General features: G+C 51.0%; 5 protein-coding genes across 6 annotated transcripts; 2 read left to right on the plus strand and 3 right to left on the minus strand.

Annotated features, from left to right (window-relative positions):
• Positions 1-175: 175 nt before the first annotated feature.
• Positions 176-1834, minus strand: WDR83OS (WD repeat domain 83 opposite strand). Its single transcript, XM_044670306.1, has 4 exons — positions 1709-1834; positions 1157-1262; positions 893-990; positions 176-718 (listed from the first exon to the last, which is right to left on the minus strand). The coding sequence occupies exons 1-4, from the start codon at positions 1756-1758 to the stop codon at positions 652-654; spliced, it is 321 nt and encodes a 106-aa protein (XP_044526241.1). The 5' UTR covers positions 1759-1834; the 3' UTR covers positions 176-651.
• WDR83 (WD repeat domain 83) lies at positions 1797-4572 on the plus strand. Its single transcript, XM_044670295.1, has 9 exons — positions 1797-2054; positions 2199-2319; positions 2565-2670; positions 3028-3076; positions 3169-3295; positions 3386-3453; positions 3526-3634; positions 4024-4138; positions 4227-4572. Exons 1-9 carry the CDS (start codon positions 1886-1888, stop codon positions 4377-4379), a joined length of 1017 nt encoding a protein of 338 aa, XP_044526230.1. The 5' UTR covers positions 1797-1885; the 3' UTR covers positions 4380-4572.
• DHPS (deoxyhypusine synthase) lies at positions 4399-7681 on the minus strand. 2 transcript variants are annotated; one of them, XM_044670273.1, is made up of 9 exons: positions 7337-7681; positions 6515-6679; positions 6254-6375; positions 6078-6174; positions 5824-5910; positions 5502-5607; positions 5272-5375; positions 4792-4917; positions 4399-4704 (listed from the first exon to the last, which is right to left on the minus strand). In XM_044670273.1, exons 1-9 carry the CDS (start codon positions 7565-7567, stop codon positions 4609-4611), a joined length of 1134 nt encoding a protein of 377 aa, XP_044526208.1. In that variant the 5' UTR covers positions 7568-7681; the 3' UTR covers positions 4399-4608. The 2 variants fall into 2 exon arrangements, with proteins under 2 accessions (XP_044526208.1, XP_044526217.1); XM_044670282.1 differs by lacking the exon at positions 5272-5375 and having other exon boundaries at positions 4792-4907.
• Positions 7682-10646: 2965 nt separating this feature from the next.
• GNG14 (G protein subunit gamma 14) lies at positions 10647-11491 on the plus strand. Its single transcript, XM_044658421.1, has 2 exons — positions 10647-11183; positions 11279-11491. The coding sequence occupies exons 1-2, from the start codon at positions 11091-11093 to the stop codon at positions 11402-11404; spliced, it is 219 nt and encodes a 72-aa protein (XP_044514356.1). The 5' UTR covers positions 10647-11090; the 3' UTR covers positions 11405-11491.
• Positions 11492-12032: 541 nt separating this feature from the next.
• FBXW9 (F-box and WD repeat domain containing 9) lies at positions 12033-16714 on the minus strand. Its single transcript, XM_044658422.1, has 10 exons — positions 15863-16714; positions 15484-15623; positions 14285-14413; positions 14078-14190; positions 13871-13962; positions 13465-13613; positions 13171-13284; positions 12729-12818; positions 12582-12647; positions 12033-12493 (listed from the first exon to the last, which is right to left on the minus strand). The coding sequence occupies exons 1-10, from the start codon at positions 16269-16271 to the stop codon at positions 12419-12421; spliced, it is 1377 nt and encodes a 458-aa protein (XP_044514357.1). The 5' UTR covers positions 16272-16714; the 3' UTR covers positions 12033-12418.
• Between the last annotated feature and the right edge of the window lie 1304 nt (positions 16715-18018).

Below are 18018 nucleotides of genomic sequence, written 5' to 3' on the forward strand. Positions count from 1 at the left end.
CCCAGCAGAACTGCCGCTCGGCTCTTTAACGCTGCCACCTTCTGGGCCGGACCCCGGAACTCAGGTCTGGCCAATGGCCCGCGATAAAGGGGCGGGCCCTTCGCCCCACCAACCAATCAGGGAGCGAAAGGGGCAAGACCCGAGAGAAGAGGCGGAGAATGAGCAGACTGAGAGAAACTTTCTTACACATATATTTGTATTGGTTGCTACAAGTAGTTACAAGCTGCCTGCCCCGCGCCCGCGGCCCCAGCCCGGGCTGCCTCAGCGCGGGGATGTCAGTCCCAAGACTCAGCCCTCTGGGATGCACCCTGGCCCAAGACGAGGGCAGGCACTGGGGCTCAGCAATCGCAGGATCCTCCTCAGCCCAGGGTGCCCGGGGCAGGGAGGCTGGAAAGGAATTCGGGGCTGGGGGATACTGACAGGGCCAGAGCCCCAGAATAAGCCATTTTTCAGCGGAGATAAGGTCAGAGTAAGGACCTTCCAGCGTGGACTCACGAGCTGAGGCCCCAGATTTGGAGCAGAGGCTGAGAAGTGATCACAGGAGTGAGGAATGAATAAATTTCCGTCTTTTTTTTTTTTCCGGCCCAGAAACCAACAGTGAAAGCCCTAGGGTCCTGAAGTCCAGGCTGAAGAACCGGGAGATTGGTGCCTTTACCACGGAGGTGTCATAGGCTGGGGGTTCTGGAGATAGGACATGACCACAGCAGAAATAGAGAGCCTGTTTGGAGTGAAAGAGGGTGAAGCTAGGACTACAAAGAGCCCAGGAAGAACTGAGGCTCTTCGATCCCTATGTTAGGTGGGGCAAAAGGGAGGAAAGAGGGAACAAGGACACAGTCACTCCCTCACCTCACTAGGGCTCCCACCAGAGCTATGCCCAATCACCAGGACTCACATGAAGCTACTCATCATCTGCTTGGTGTCTTCAGAGCTTCGAGAATTGGCAAAGCTGATAAAGGAACAATAGACAGCAATCCAGGCACACCATTTCAACTGTGGAAAAGAAAGGCGGCACATCAGGCTGTGTTGGAGTGCTCTCCTTGATCCAAGAACCCTTGGCCAGAAGCCTCATCCCAGGAGCATGTCTTTTCATTCAGGGTGCCCACAAGAGGCATCCTGTCCCACCTCATATACCCTCCTCCCTCTCCCAGGGCTGCACCTTTAGCATGAGGCCACACATGCTGAAAATCATTCCCAGCAAGTTCATGTAGTCTGGAGTCGGATCCTCCAGGGCTGGGTTGTTCTCTGTGGCAGGTGGCTTGTACCTGGGCAAAGAAAGGTTTCAAAGAAAAATACTTTCCCAGCCCATCTTGAAGCCCCTCGGCTTTACTTTCCCAAGATTTATTTTCCCAAGCTAAGCAATTGCTCTCTCTAGCTCTCTAAGCATAGGGAGACAATTATCATGAAATAGGTTTTTCCAGCCTGGGGTCTGTAAGAACAGGAAGTGGAGCCAAGAGAAACAACCTTTCCTCCACGGATCTCCAAAAGAAGGAGAGACATATAACCAGATTTCTTAACTCTGATCTCTAAGTGCAGGGTCGGGAGTCAAAAAGCCAGCTTCCCCAGGTAAAGATTTCTAAACAGAGTGGGGAGTCTAAGGAAATAGCTCTCCCTTGTAGGATCGCTAAGTGCCGGCTGTAGTCATGGAATGGGCTTCGCGGTCGGGAAATCTGGGAGCTTCAGGGGTCGGGAGGCGGGGCTGGATCCTCACCTGAGCACCTTGTTGGGCCGCCGGGGGTCCGACATGTTGTTCACAGACATGGCCTGGCCGGGAAGGGGCGGGGTATGCGGAGAGGGTTAGAGGAGGCACGCGAAACACTGGCTCTGACCCCGCCCTTTCCGCTCTCGCTGCCGGCACTTCCGGTCGGATACAACCCATCCCCGAAGCATGGGGGAACGCCTAGAGTGTAACGCTGCGGATGCGGACGCTTTCGTTCCAGTTACTACTCCCAACATGGCGTTTCCAGAGCCGAGACCCACGAAGCCGGAGCTGCCCCGGAAATCGGTGCGGAGCCTGCCCTGCCGCCAGGGAGCCGTGCGGGCCGTGCGCTTTAACGGTTTGTGCCCACCCTAACAGGGAAGAGAAGAAGAGGGAAAAGAAGGGGAGAGCGGAAGGGAAAGGGAAGAGGAGAGTGGGAAAGAAGGGTTGGGGCTGGAGGACGGAGGAGACAGCCGTCTTTTTACCCTCTCCTCCTCTGCAGTGGATGGTCGGTACTGCCTGACTTGTGGCAGTGACAAGTCGCTCTCCCTGTGGAGCCCCCTCCGGGGGACATTGCTTCGGACGTACAGTGGCCACGGGGCAGAGGTGCTAGATGCGGCCGGGTGAGAAGACCCTGCATCCTCCCAATACTTCCTTATTGCCGCCGTTAACCCCCCACTTCCTCCCTAGATGTTCCCGTGGCAGTTGAACCTTTTTTTGGTCTCAAATGTTTTCCACTTTATCTTTATTTGCGCCCACAGACTGTAAATTACCTCCCCACCAGAGGCTTCTCCCTAACCTCTGGACCACAATCCCATGCCTTCCTAAAGCTACTTCCTGCACCCCACTGATCCTTGTTTTCCCCCAGCTCATTTGACAACAGCCGTCTGTGCTCTGGGGGAAGTGACCGAGCTGTTCTGTTTTGGGATGTAGCATCAGGCCAGATTCTCCGCAAATTCCGGGGGCATGCTGGGGTAAGAACAGGAGTCAGAATGACTGGAGAGGAATCCAAGGCTGCCCTCTCCCCATCTTCCTCTGAACCCAGCACCCAGTCTTTTGGATGTAATCTCCCTGAATTCTCCTTCACTTGGTGCAAGCCCCTGACCAGTCAGGCTTTACCTACACTCCCTAGCTTCCACCAGACCATGTTGTTTCCCTGGCCTTCAAAGTCTAGTTCAAGAATCCCAAGAAACCCTACCTAACCAAATCATTACTTTGTTCCTTTCCACAATTTGTAACTACCACTTAACTTAGTTCTGCCTGAGTTTTATGGCTTCATACAGTAGCCCATATTGACTAATCATTATCCCCATCTTATGCTGGCTTTACAGAAGGTAAACTGTGTGCAGTTCAATGAGGAGGCCACCGTGATTGTGTCTGGTAAGTTGAGAGTTCTGAGGGTAGGAGAAAGCTTCAGATGCCTGGGTCTTGCCCCTGCTTGCATTTCACTGGGAACTGGGTTCTGATTCCAGGCTCTATTGATTCAAGCATCCGGTGCTGGGACTGCCGCTCACGACGACCTGACCCAGTCCAAATCCTAGATGAAGCCAAGGATGGCATATCTAGCGTGAAGCTGTCAGATCATGAGATCCTAGCAGGGTGAGTACCAGAGGAAATTTAAGGAAAGAATGTATCTGCAGTGGCCAAGTGAAATCCTAACATTTCCAAACCCCTGCTGTCTCCCCCCAGTTCTGTGGATGGACGCTCTCGGCGCTATGACCTTCGAATGGGAGAGCTATATGCAGACTATGTGGGAAGTGAGTGTGAGACCCAAGGGGCTTGGGAGGGCCCAGCTGGGAACATTAATCCTCTCCTTGACCATTTTACAGGTCCCATAACTTGTGTGTGCTTCAGCAAAGATGGCCAGTGTACTCTCATTTCCAGCCTTGACTCTTCCCTTCGACTCCTGGACAAGGATACAGGGGAGCTGCTTGGAGAGTGAGCGAGATTACAAAGCGGGTGGCCTGTCATCAGTTCAACCAATTGTTGTGTTAAGTTCCTTGTACCCACCTTTCCAGCCACCAGAAAAGTCACAAAGAAAGCTATGAAAAAGGGGGATGGCAGGTGTACAATTCTAAAACATGAGATAATGAGGGGCACCAATCAGAAATTAATGTTCCAAGGGGGTCTGGGAAAGCTTCACGGTTGAAGGTCACATCTTGGTTGGGCCTTGATTGAATAGAAGGGGACTTCAACAAAGCCAGGCAGAGAAAACAGAGGAGAAATAAGATTATTTGATAAGGCAGAAGACTACATTATGGAAAGCCTTGAACCCACTTTTTGCCCTGGAGTTATTCAGAAGCCAGCCTGACGTTTCCCTACCTCAGGTACACAGGACACAAGAATCAGGAATACAAGTTGGACTGCTGCCTAAGTGAACGAGATACCCATGTGGTCAGCGCCTCAGAGGACGGAAATGTCTACTTCTGGGATCTGGTGGAGGTGAATGCCCTCATCTTCCAGTACTCAATAGCAACCAGCACCCTTCCTTCTCTCTCTTCCTCATTACAGTCTTTCTTTCCTATTCTAGGGCACTCTGGCTTTGACCCTGCCTGTGGGTAGAAGTGTGGTCCAGTCCTTGGCCTTCCACCCCACAGAGCCCTGCCTGCTGACTGCCTCAGAAGGCAATGTCCAGTGCTGGCGAGAAGAGTCATTTGTAGCAGAGGATGAACTGCCGGCTTGAAAGGCAGCACAGACATACATGGATGGGACGCATGAAGTTTATTGACCTTAGGGATCTGTACGATTACCTGCCACATAAAGGGACCTTTATCCCAGGCCTGGGTATTTGCTGATCTTGGCCAGGGCACCATGAATGTTGGGAATGCCTGGGAAGTAATTTAGAGACAATAAATAGGAGAGATCAGGGGTCAGGACCCCCCAGCTTCCAGGTCCCTATCGGAACCAGCTGCTCAGTCATTGTTTTTCTCAGTGGCGAAGGCCCCAATTTTCTGGGCAAAAGTCTCTGCCACAAGCAGAGGGAAAACAAGAGAAGCATCAGCATAGACCTGGGGGAGGAAATTAGAAGAAAGGGAGAACTAAATACCTAGAGGCCCAAAGCTACACCTCCCTCCCCAGCCTGAGACCAGACAAACCTTGACTGGCTTTGCATCCATTCTGATTTTGCCCCAGGACACAGCTTCATCTGGCCTTGCACCCGAGTCTGAGCCATCAAATTCCTGGGCCGTATTGATATAGACAGCATAATCAGCTCCATTCCTCTGTTGGGATATGTTGGAATGAAGGGCAACAAATTACCTTAGTGCTTTAGGAATATCATTTCTCTTAATCCTCAAAACTACATAGCCAAGTAGGGACCACGGATCTATGTTTTAAATTGAAAATGTACTGAAAGGCTAAGGTACTTGTCCATGGTCACAAAGCAAGTATCAAAAGTAAGACTTAGACTCTTCCCATTATATAGCACTCATACACATGCACAGTAACATAGAGGGACTGGAAAACAGTTATGGCCAAGAACATTCCAGAAAGAAATAGTTAAGGGGGGGGGGCATTTTTTTCACTAGCAGAGGGACTTACTTACACGTGGACCATGGCCCTGCAGAGTGCCTTACCATGAGGTTGGCATTAGCAATATGATGTTTCACCAGGCCTCCTCCAAGAATGATCATGCCTGTTCGCTTGGCAAAGATGGCCTGAGCATTGATGAGTCGTAAGTCTGAGCAAAGGGATCAAGTTTTATTGGTGGCTACTAGATTCCTAATAACACCACCCTCTACACCAGGTTCCCCCTTCATGGGCCCTCATCCACTGTTGGGCACTAGAGAATTCAGGGGAAGCTCACCCTCCACGATGTCCAGCACCAGCCCTGGATTCTTATATGAGTGGAAGAATATCATATCACCAAGAGAGCCATCTGTCAGTGCTGGGCTTAGCACTGGGATGTTGTTCTAGACAGTGGGATCAGGAATCAGAGGTCACAACAGAATGGGACTACAAGATTCCTTCCCTTGTCCATACCCTTCCTCCCCAACCACTGCATCAAAGGAAAAGAGAACAAAGAATTGGAAAAGGGCTTTAGGTACAAAGATCATGGGGACAAGGCTTCAGGGATATATGGACAGAAATCGTGCAACTTCCCTATACCCTTCTCACATAGCTTGTACCTTCTGTGCCCAGTAATACACAGACTCAGGGTTGTTGATTTCTTTGCCCAGTCGTGCAATCATCTTCGACGGAGTCCATTTCACTCCCTAACAAAAACAAAAAAAAAAAAAAGGCGGCCCTTGGGACTACTGACCTCAAGGAACATCTCTTCCAATCTTTAGAAGCCCCACCCCATTTGGTCCCTTGGTGAATGCCCTCCCAAATGACCCATGACCCACCCCCTCTATCCCTCCCACCCCCAAACAATGGGCACCTCTGTATTTTGCTCCAGAACCATCTGGTTTAAAATCGGCATCAACCAGTCCTCAAACTTGCAGTAATTGTCATTGGGGACAAGCAGGTTTCCGATCCTGAAGGGTTAGAGGTCACATCAGAGCTCTGAGGCTGAGAAGTCTCCGGAAGTGGCTACCCCTTCTCCCTCCCTGATACCTATTGATGCCATTTTGTCTCAGGTCCTTCCCCTTCAGGCTAAATTCTCCCAGATATGTAGGTGCCAGGCATTTGATCAGATCCTCCTCTATACCACCTGCAGTTGTCACCAGAACATCCACCTGCAGGGCAGAGCCCAGGAAAATCACAGCAGAAATGATTCTTCACCCAGGCACCATTCTCACCTACCTCGCCTCCTCTTCTAGTCAAAGGCGTTCTTTTACTCAGCTCCTAGGGGTTTCCCAAGCTGCTCTCCCTTACCATGTTGTGCTGTACCAGGTAACGTATGGTTTCTCGGACACCAGAGCTGATTAGATTTGATGTGTATCCCAAGAAGATAGTGCAGCCACTCACTGGCCGATGGCTTGGATTCAAGTCCATGTGGTTCTTCTCCTCCTCCCCTAGAGGTTCTAGTTTCTTCTCAATCTAGAGGAGAAGGTGAAGTGACTATGATATCTCCCCACACCTAAAACTTAAGTCTGCTAGAAAGCAGGGCCCACCTGGTCCCTTATATATTCTGGACGGTGCAGAAGTCGCATGAGGGTGACACAGTGCCCTGTTTTCAGCTCCTTAATACATCACTGAGCACAGCATCGATCCCAGCCTCCTTGCTGCCAACAGGTTCTCTCATACTTTAACGGCTCCCTCAGTGTCCCATTGCCCAAAGTGCTTCAAGCTGGCAACTTGACTGCTCCTAAATCTGAAGTGCTCTTGTACCCCAGGCTTAGGTCATCTTCCTGGGTCCACATCTTAGACCCAGAGACATCAAACTGTGTAGTTGGTTTGCCCACTACTGGGCATCCACTTCTAGAATCTTCCTTTGTAGCTAATTGATCTGTTCTTTGCTCACCTACTCTCTCAATACTCTTGGTCTCACCCTGCCCTCTCTGGTGCCCCTTTCTTTCCAGAATCCTCACTGCAGCTTTAACCAGCCTTGTTTACACAGCCTCGCCTCCTCATCGCCTCTCTTTCCCCCGCAGCCCCGGCTCTTCCCCGCTCCCCGGCCTCGACCTCACTCTGCAGCCCATCCCCTCCCTCCTTAAGGCTTCGCTCTCCCTCCCCTGCCCAGTCTCGCCCCCTCACCATGGCGTTGACCTGCTGTACTGCGCGGCCGAAGCTGGTGGCTTGGAAGCCCGTAGTGCCGAAGGCGCGCAAAAGAGCGCCATAGTCCAGGCCGCGGTTGAAGTCGTAGCCCCGGACCTGGACGGTCTCCGCGGGTAGCGCCGAACTGTGCTTTAGGACGGCGGCCACAGCTCCCGGGGGTGGTCGCGACCCTGGCCCCTCCTCGCGCTCCTCTTCTTGGAAGCCCTCCATGAGCCCTCTGGGGGAGGTCCGAGGTCAGGGTCAGGCCGCCCGGTCCGACCTCGGCTCACCGGGGGCTCAGCGTGATCCCAGCGCCCGCATCCTTACCCCAGCTAGCACCGGAAGTAAGGCCAGGGAACAGAGACGGTAAAGGACCGGAAACGGCGCGGGTCACGTTTTCTTCTGCACAGACCTCCTACGGGTGCTGCCGAGGCTCGAGAGTTTCGCCAGCCCTCGCTCGCCCCCTATCGGTCTCCTGCAGAGAGCCTTAGGGCTCCCCGCTGTGGTTTCTGTCCCTCCAAGTCTGGAAGACGCTTTAGTCCTTGGCACCATGTTTAGGGACGCACGAGATCCCGCTTTGGGCAGGGCCAAGGCCTGCTCCGGGGCTAAATAAACTGGGTCATGTCCCTGTCTCTCTCGGAGTCTCTAAGTTACCCCTGCAAAATCACGGACTCGGACCAGTTCAGCTGACTGTACCTCTTCCAGCCTACTCTGCACATTTCACAGATCAGCCTATCAGCAGAGTTGGAGGTTGTTGTGTGCAGTGCCCTGAACTAAGAACAGCGAAAGATGTAAAGTTCAGTCAGGAAAGCATAACTGCCTTATGCAGCTCATTCTAGCAGAGAAGCTAGAAATGGTTGTGGTTCAGTCTTCATAATACCATTTGGGGTTTTCTTGACAAAGACCCCTAGAGTGGTTTGCCATTTCCTTCTCCAGCTCATTTTACAGATGAAGAAACTGAGGCAGTTAAATTACTTGCCCAGGGTCACACAGCAAGTACTCATCCAAGGCAGGATTTGAATTCAGTTTCTTCTGAAACTGAGCCTGGGACTCTATCCACTGAGCCACCTGACTGCCCACAGCTAGAGATATCAAGGCATAAAGTTATACACTCTTTATATGAGCAGTAGAGCTACAAAATAAAAGCAGGCTTAATATGCAGGAAGGAATTGGGATTCAGAGAGCTTAAGGAACTTTTCCCAATCACATAATATCTAGCTAGCTTCCAGAAACTGTACTACTGTCCTCTAACTCAGATCTTTTTCCACTGTACACTAAAGCAACGGTCTTCAAAACTTTGTTATATCAGGCACTTCACCAATCAACAATGTTTGGGCACATAGACTAGATTGATGGTTTCCAAAACTTTTTATATCATGCATCTTGTCATTCAAAAAATGTTTGAGCATATGACCCCAACATGTATATATTTATTTTTAAGTTCTCTATATACACTCATTTATAAATTATGGAAATGTATAATAGTGTAAGGGCAGCTAGGTGGTACAATGGATAAAAGACTGGAGTCAGGAAGACCTGTGTTAAAATCTGGCCTCAGACACTTCAAGCTGTGTGACCACGGGGCAAGCCACTTAACCCTGTTTGCCTCCTCATCTATAAAAAGAGCTGGAAAAGAGAATGGCAAACCACTCTAATATCTTTGCCAAGAAAATCCCAAATGGAGTTATAAAGAGTTGGACCTGACTGAATGACAACAAAATAATGATATAGTGGAAAGAGAAATGGGTTCATGTCCTGACAAATGGTGACTATATTGAAGATCTCAAAGTGCTCCTGCTCTAGGCAACTCTAAAGCTGCAAATTGCCAAGATGTTAACCTGCATTAGTGGAAGAAATTTTCCTCATCTAGGAGTCTCCCAAAAGAATGAAAATCACAGTCCTTATCACCCTACTACTAGGATAATATATGTTTGATAAAACTTTATAAAAAAATGTAAATTTTTAAAAGATGACATAAACTTTGATTATATGGTCAATAGAGAGCTATTGGAGTTTACTGAAAAGGGAAAGGTGTGTTTTGGCCTCTGTCCTTAGAAAATCACTTTGGCAGCCATGTGGAGGATGGATGAGGTAGGGAAGCCAACTAGACTGCTGGTCAAAGTCTAGATGAGAGGCTCCAAAGGCCCCAGCAAGGGTAAATGGAGAGGAGGTAGTTGTGAGAGGTAGAAACAAGACTACATTGACTGGCTATGTAGATCGAGGCAGGGACTGAGTACTGTGTGGTGGCTCTGAATGTGCCTGGAAGGAAGGTGGTGTCTTTCCCTGGAATAGGTTAGTTCAGAAGAACAGCAGGTTTAAAAGGAAAAGATAAAGTAATACTATAGAGCACAACCTTTCCTTGTCCTCCTTGACTCCCTGACAAGAAAATGGGAAGGAGGGGAAAGATGGTTCTTCCTCTTGGGAAGCAGGACCTGACCATAAGAAGACCTTAGTGGCACAGCATTGGCCTCTCCCCATGGCTGCCACACATTCCCTGGGTCAGAACCACTCCAAGTGACAGGCACCTGACGAGGCCATAAGAGGTCAGTGGTGGGATGCAGCGAAATAGGGAAACATTGAGCCCTGATGGTCAAAGGGAATTGGAGATGGTGGAAGGGAATTTTGATTATTTCTAATTTAACAAAGGCCAAATAGAGGATTTCCATATACATCAAAGGCAAGGGTTGTACATAAAACTGAGGATTATTATAAGGTTAGGATAACTTTTCTTTGGATATGTGAGGGTTGGACATAAATAAGGCCATGACGGGTTGTGGAAGGGAAGGAGAGATTCATCTTCCCCACCCCTGTGGTCATGTACCATTTGAGGTAATGCCACAGTCCTTCACTTTGGAGCCTACTGCTATAGGTGATCTCTGTTCCTTCTGGCCATGACCTCCCACAGTCCAAGAAATCAGGCAGGACCCTGAGACATCAAGCTCGTGTGTTGGACCCCCAACACCTTTAAGTCTCCTGCCTGACAACTAGGTTACCATGATGTTCTTCCTTTGCCCACTTCACAGCCACTGCAGCTGCTGCTGCTTCCTGGCAGTGACATTTCATTCCCCAGGTGTCCTGGCTTCAAAGGCACTAGTGGGAGAGAAGAAAGGGAAGACTGCACCCTGGGAGTCCAGGGGACTGGGCTATTATGAGTGGATGGAGGAGGCTGCATTGCTCCCTGGGCACTAACCAGATCCAGCCCCTGACACTGAGAGGAACTCTCCTTGGAGAGGTGAGGATTATAGGATTTAAAGTAGAAATATGAAAAAACTATTTAGTCCAATACCTTTATTTTACAAAAACCCTGAGGCCTGGAGATGGGGGAAGACTAGAAGAGCTGAGCTTTGCCTCTGAATCCAGACTCCACATGCAAAGCTCAAACAGCCTTTCTTGACTTCCAGGGAATGATCAAATGATGCATTCTTGGGCCTGGGGCAGCCAGGGCAATTCAGGTTAGGAAGGAGAGATGAAGGAATCTGGCTTGGGAACCATAGTATTTAAAGCTAGGAAAGGTTGTGAAGACCATCTAGTTTGATCACTTCATTTCTCAGATGAGCAAACTAAGGTAGGGGGTGTAACTTTCCAAGACTGCAGTCACACCGTAAGTGGCAGAACAAATCTTTCAGCCTGGGGGATGGGAGGGGGGGGAAGGGGCCAGAGTGACTCAGGCAGGGACTGACCTCTCTCCCTGCAAGAATATAGAGGAGCTTGATTCCATTCGGGCAATTCCAAGCTCCTCTCACTCATACAGCACATGTCCAGCAAGATGTCAAGTGGCAGTGACATAGGGCAGGCCCGCCGGGCAGTGGAGCAGCTGCGGATGGAAGCTGGCATTGATCGTGTCCAGGTGAGGACTCGGGCCTGGGAGAGGATGGGTTGGGAATGGGGATGGGAAGGGGCCTAGGTCCTTGGTGACTAGGGAGGCCTTTGGTCTGGCCTTAGGTATCCAAGGCAGCAGGAGAGCTCTTGCAGTACTGTGTGGAACATGCCAAAAGTGACCCATTCCTCATGGGCATCCCAGCCGCTGTCAACCCCTTCAAGGAGAAGAAGCCTTGTACCATTCTGTGATTTCCTCTCAAGGAACCCTTGTACCTTGAGATATCCCCATTGTGAGATCCTTTCCCTCAAATTCCTGAATCAACACTCCTATCAAGATTCCTCACCTCCCTATCCTAAGATGCCCTTACCATCAGGTCCCTGTGGCCTGAGATATTCCCCACTCCCCCGAATCCCCAAGTCCTGAGCCATTCCCATCCTGCAACATCCCTTTCCAAGAGCCCTCCTCTCGTTTCCCTTCAGTCCCACATGGGGCCTAAGAGCCCCAGGAAAAGCCATGGTTTAGACTTTATTAAAGATTAGGTCCTTAACTCCAGGTCTGAGTGAGAGTTCATATGTCTGGGAAGGAGAACCTTAAGTACCACTGTGATCCATCTCCCAAGGACCTAAGGGCCCAATGCATGCATCTCACAGCCACCCCTTCACATGGGCTCTCTCTCAATCTCTAACCAACATGCTTCTCATGTCACAGGTATGATTCTGCCATTCAATAAGCCATACGGTCACAAACTGTAAACTGCCCCACCTTCACCCCCCACCCTCCAAGGGCAGAGCCACACACAGACACCCAATCTACATCCACACAAAGGCACAAAAGGCACCCAGGCAGAGGTCCCACAGGGCCCAGGTCGAAGCAGGGTGGGATGATCCAACAGGTTTATTCCTGAGCTTCTTAGCTCTCAATGGTGAGGGAAAGGGTATTTCAATAATAAATAACAGGGAGGTGGGGGGAGAGGGATCGGGTCTGGACGATACCGGAGGGACCCTCAATACTTCTCCTGTCCTGGAGGATGGGGTTTATCCCTCACTAGGAGCTATGGGCTTGCACGGTGGGAGCAATAGAGTTCCAGCCCCTAGAGAAAATGGCCAGAGCTTCTGGTAGCACCACAGAGCCAGGTCCGAGACCCAGAGAGTTGGGATGGGCCCCAACAACAGAGTTTGGGGCCATGGAGGGGGAAGCATGAGCAGCAGCATAGGTCCCAAGATGCCTCAACCAGACCCAGTCCTCTGAGCCGCATCCCCTCTTCAGGGCTTCAGTCTCCACACTTCCAGAGACAGGCCCCCAGATGCAGCTACTACCACATTACCATCAGCACAGACCTGGCAGAGGGAAATCAGGTACAAACCTTATTGGAATGCAGCGGGGAGAAAACAAGAGTAAAGCAGAGCTTAGGCAAGGAGGCCTTACCCCATTAAGAACATTGTGATGGCTTCGGGTACAGATGGTCCGTGGTGGGTCAGTGGGCACATGTACCTGGGGAGGAAAGACCAGGCTCAGAGTGTGGAGGTGGGGATCTGTAGCTCACTTTGGGAGCCCTGGCCAGCCATTGCTTACCCGAATGGTCTTGTCTGTGGATGTGGTGTAAAGTGACCCCAAGGAATGTTCAATGCCAGTGATTTGTGACCTATGTCCCACATCAAAGGACTACAGGGAAGAGTATGATACAAGGGATGAAACACGACATGCAGGGTTTTTATCACCCAACACCAGGCCCTGCTCTCCCCACACCCTCTTAACCCTGATCCCAGCTAAGATCATATTCCCAGGGCTCCTCTGCACCACCCCCTTTCCCAACTCCTAGAATGGAAAACACCCCATACCCCCCCCCCAAAAGGGCTTAGCGATCACCTAGTCCAAACCTGTCATTTAACAGAGGAAGTCTCTGAAAACTTGTGAGATTATTTGCCATGGTTCACCCTCCAACCCCTGATGTCAGAAGAGAAATGGACAAGGGAGGAGGTTGAGCCAAGGTGAGTAGAACTGAGAAGTAGCGCACCCTAATATGCTTGAACTGGCCTCCATGGTTCTCAAATACATAGAGCAGGCCTTGGTTGTCCCCAGCCCAGAGCTGCGGCTGCCGATAGGACATGCACAGAAGGTAGGACTCCAGCTGGTGGGAAGAAAGGGGAAGGCTCAGGAGAGGAAAAATCAGGCCCTGTCTGCTACTCTACCCCACAGCTGGGTCAGAGGCCAAATGCCACCCCTCACCCCCATCCAGGATGGGGCCAGGGCAGGGGCAGCATCAGACCTGGATCTGCTCTTCCCCCCAATCCCCAATGGGTCCCAGCACCTGCAGCCGCTGTAGGACGCTGTTGGTCCGACGCTCAAACACCACCAGTGTTCGGTCCTCACTTCCTGAGATGATGTACTGGTCATCAGCCAGCAAGGCCAGCACAGCACTGGAATGCAGCCTTCGGCTCTTCACCAGGGCCTGGCCCGCTATGCCAGGGGTGAGTTAAGCATTAGAATAGCTGATCACTTCCTCCCCTCCCATGGGCTCCAGGTCCAGGCCAGGTAGATTCTTGGGAAGGTTGCCTTCTGAGACTTGATCAGCCACCCCCAGCTAGCACAAGGAGCTCCTGCTCTCAACTATACATCCCTGGAAGAGTCTTCTCTTTGTGGCAGACAAAACCCTTTCCTATACTCCCCAGGGGACCCTGCTTTCCCTATCTCTGCCCAGGATTCTGTGGGCCCACCTCGGGGGTCGTAAACAGTCACTTTCTTATCATAGGTGCCAGTGACCAGGATGTCAGGACGGTAGGAGAGACAGAGTACTGCAGCCTTGCCCCTAGGGAGACAGGAATGGGGCTGGGGGAAGGAAAGGTGGGCCCTCTGGGCCTTACACTTTTCCATCCCCATAAGGCTTGAACCTTAGCACTCCCTCCCTCGCCCTCACTGCATACCTGATCTCCCCAAACTGCTGCCCATCAGCCTCCATGTCCCAGAGTTTCACCGTGCTATCCCAGGAGCCCGAGCATACACGGTTATCCTGGGCAGCCAAGGACCAGACCCAGCCCTGGAGAATTGGGAGAACATGAAATGCCATTTGGGGGGCACAGGAATAAGCCCAACAGAAAGATCATCCCAAAGCCTGGCTCCCAATCTTTCACCTTGTGGGTCCCACTCCGCTGGGTACCCAAGGCCTTGACCAGAACCTTGCCTGGCTCTACTCCAAGCTGTCTTAAGTCCCATAGGTTGACATTTCTGTCCCGGGAGCCAGAGACACAGAGTGCTCCACCCTGAAAGACACAGGTGGAGTATGAAGGCCATAAGAACCATGGAATTTAGAAACAAGAGGACAGGACTTAGGAGCTAGATGTGACCTGAGATCATCCAACCCAACCCCATCCAACAGTACAGATTGAAGAAACTGAAGATCAGAAAATTTAATCTGTATGCCCAAGATCACAAAGAGCTGGGATTCAAAGCAAGTTCAATTCCAAACCCCAAGTTCTTTCCACCATGCCTAAGATTGGTGTTCAAATTCTGGCTCTGGTAATCAGGAATAAACAGCTCTCTGGGTACAGTCACCAACATTCATACAGAAAGTTAAAGTAAGGCCAAGGCATCTTTTAGGAAAAGGCACTTGAGCTGTAACTTGAAGTGAGTTCAGGAATCCAAGATGCAGAAGTGAAGAATGAGAGCATCCTGGGCAGGCAATAGGAAGAGCTGTGCAGAGATACAGAGGGGAGAGGCACAATTCACAGACAAGGAGGAGTTTACACAGCACAGGCTGCAGCTTTAAATGCTCTTTAAAGAGGCTTTTCAAGCAGGAGGGCAAGTCTGACCCGTCCCTTTAGGACTGTGCATTTGTTAGCTGTGCAGTAGCCAGATATAAAGGGGACAGCGAAGAGGAGGAGACTAGTTGTAACCATGGAGGGTAACAGGTGACAATGACCTGTTACTTGGATCTGAGAGAATGTAGAAGAATCAATTGGCTGCTAACTGGATAAAGGAGGGAGAAGAATGCAAGATGGTCGTGCCCTTAACAGAAATGGCCAGTTAAGAAAAAGGATGGGAGGTTTGGAAAAAAGACCTGATGACTTCATTTTGGGACAGGTAGCTTTGGAAATGTTTGGGAGAGGTCCTGCAATGGCCACTCACAGCTCACAACAGTCAACTTTTAACTTCTATTTTCTCATCTATCAAGTCTACTCCTTGCACTCTATCCCTTAGAGGTTAGGCTTTGTAATCCTACAGTCAGAAATCTAATGTTACCTTTGCTAAGGTCTCTTGCAGCTCTAAGTCCTACAGTTCAAATCTAGATTCCCTCCGGCCTCCCCAGGCCAGAGACTTGCCTTGTCCTCACCTGCAGCAGGAGCACAGAGTCAATGGAGGCGAAGTGGCCATCAGATAAGCAGAAGTATTCCGCCCGACGCCCATCATCTGCCCAACCGGCCAAGTGCTCCTCTAATTCGATGCAGGCAGCTGGCCAGTCAAAGTCCTCCTCTGGGAGGGGAGCGGGGGAGGCGGGGTAGTGAGGTCTGAACCACACCCCATCCAGAAAGCCTGTCTTCTCTAGGGCTCCCTCCTCACCACAGCCTCACTACCCAATTTTACAACCCTCTCCTCCCAGACCCATGGCCAGGGTAACAACTCGGTGCACCCAAAGGACTCCAGGCCCCACACCCAGTAAAGTCCCACGATTAACAAAGGTTCGGTTTGGGTCCCTCCCCATGCCCTCGCACCTTCCACCACAGGGTAGGGCCCACCCAGGAGCTTCTGCACGCGGATCTTCCACATGACCTGGTCCTGGACAATATCTCGGAGGGACCTGCACACCAAGGGCAGGACCTCCAGCACCAGCCTTGCCTCGAGGTAGGAACAGATCTCCAGGATCAGCTCCAGCGGCAGGCCCAGCAGCCCCGACGCGGCCGGGCCGGTCTCCCCGCCGGGGGAAAGCCTGGACTCGCGCCACAGCTCAGCAGGGGGTGGCCGGGGACTAACCACGGGCGGTGGGGCCAGGACCGCGCGGGCCAGAGCTGGGCCAGGCGAGCCCAAAACTCGGTCGATGTACTCCTGGGCTTGGGCGTCGGGGTCCATCTCGGGATCCGAGTCTTCATCCCAGTCCTGGGAGTCGTCGGGGGGCGGCTCCATGCCAGCGAGACACCCTTGGGGGGCGGAGGTGAGGGGAACAGCACCCTGAGAGCATACGATCACAGGATGAGGCTGGAAGGGCCCCCTCGGGCCGCTCAATCCAACCCCCTCACTTTACGCAGGAAGACACGGTGCCTCAAATCAGTGAAGTGATTCGCCCAGTGTCACACGAGCAGTAAACGGCAGAGGCAGTACTCATTCCAATCCAGCGCTCTTCCCACCTCGCCGCGCGGCACTATGGGAGTCCTGGGTCTGGGGCGAGAGGAGCCCGGGGGATGGGAGTGAGGACGGAGGACGGGCTTAAGGGTCTCTCCCACAGCCACCCCACCTCCCACCTGTCACCTGTCACCCACTCCGCCGCCACTACCCCTGCTGCATTCCGTCTCCAAGGCACCAGGAGTCACTTCCGGCGCCGGCTGATGACGTAGAGGAAGGCAGTACCACAGAACGGGAGGCGCCACCTGTGCTGATGGACTCTCGAATACTTCGGAATGCCGAGCCCACCAGACCGTGACCATTCATTCCTCTTCTTGGCAGGTGGCCCCACCCTTCCGACCCCGCCCCACCCAACCCGGCTCCAGCAGGCGGTCCCACCCTTCCGACCCTCGGGCAGACACAAAGGCAGAGGCAAAAAACTTGAGTCACAAGAAACTGGTTTTTAGTCAACAAAAAAAAATTATACATAAAATGAGAAAAATCTCATTGGAGCAAAGGTGCAAGCAGTTGCTTCAACACTAATCCACAGCAGTTTTACCATAGGAAACATTACAGCACATTTACAAATGTACAAATCGAGGATTCAACAGACAGGAGGCTAAAAACTAGAGTCAGCACCGTCACCCAGGCCAAGCAAACTCCCGAAATCAGAAACTAACTCAAACAGAGGCAGAGGCAGTTGGATCATGGAGCTTTAACTTCATCGTGAAAAAAAAAATTAAATAAAACAAACTAAAAAAATTAAATAATCTGGAAAGAAAAAAAAAAAAAAAAAAAAAAAAAAAAAAACCTTGCACCGCTGTCCCTTTCTCTGGGTCCCTCAGAGCCTAAGCATGGACCTCCCTCATCCTGAGTGAAAAAACGCCTAGCCTGGATGCTACAAGACTATACCTCAAGCACCCCAGGGGAAAAGGCTCTCCAAAAACAAAACAAAAAAAAAACAGAATTTAAAAAATAAAATTAACAAAATAAAATTTAAAAAAACATTTGTAAACGGCTCCCAGAGACCTGCTCGAGTTTTTACGCGATTTTATAAAATTAAATTAAAAATCTGAGCTGAGGAATGTGCGTGACACCACGCTTGAAATGGTGAATGAGGGATGGAAGAGAAATGGAAGGGAATGACAGGCTCTGACTCAAAAGATACAGGATTCCCCATCCTGAGATGGAAGGCAGGCATAAGTCCCAGGGCATCACCTAAGAAAAGGGAGATCTTGGCCCCTAGAGAAGGGCTGACAAAAGACACCAAAATCCAAGAACAGAGGAGACAAGAGGGAGCAGAAAGCCACTGGAATGTTTCCCAGTTGAGTTTGCTTCCATCAAAGCCCATTTGTGACACCTCTCCAGGGGCTACAGCACTGATCCCTCCTCATTGTAATCCCTTAGTCTTTTGCCCACATCTGGGGTCCACCAGGATACTGACAGTTCCCAGGCCCAGAAAAAAACCCCACCAGACCTCATTTCCTTAGGTTCGGGTTGGGCAGCATTTATAGAGGTCCCTATCCTAGTTTCCACAAAGCAATGTCTGCCT

This window comes from Gracilinanus agilis, chromosome 1 (genome assembly GCF_016433145.1).
Source record: "Gracilinanus agilis isolate LMUSP501 chromosome 1, AgileGrace, whole genome shotgun sequence".
Lineage (NCBI taxonomy): Eukaryota > Metazoa > Chordata > Mammalia > Didelphimorphia > Didelphidae > Gracilinanus > Gracilinanus agilis.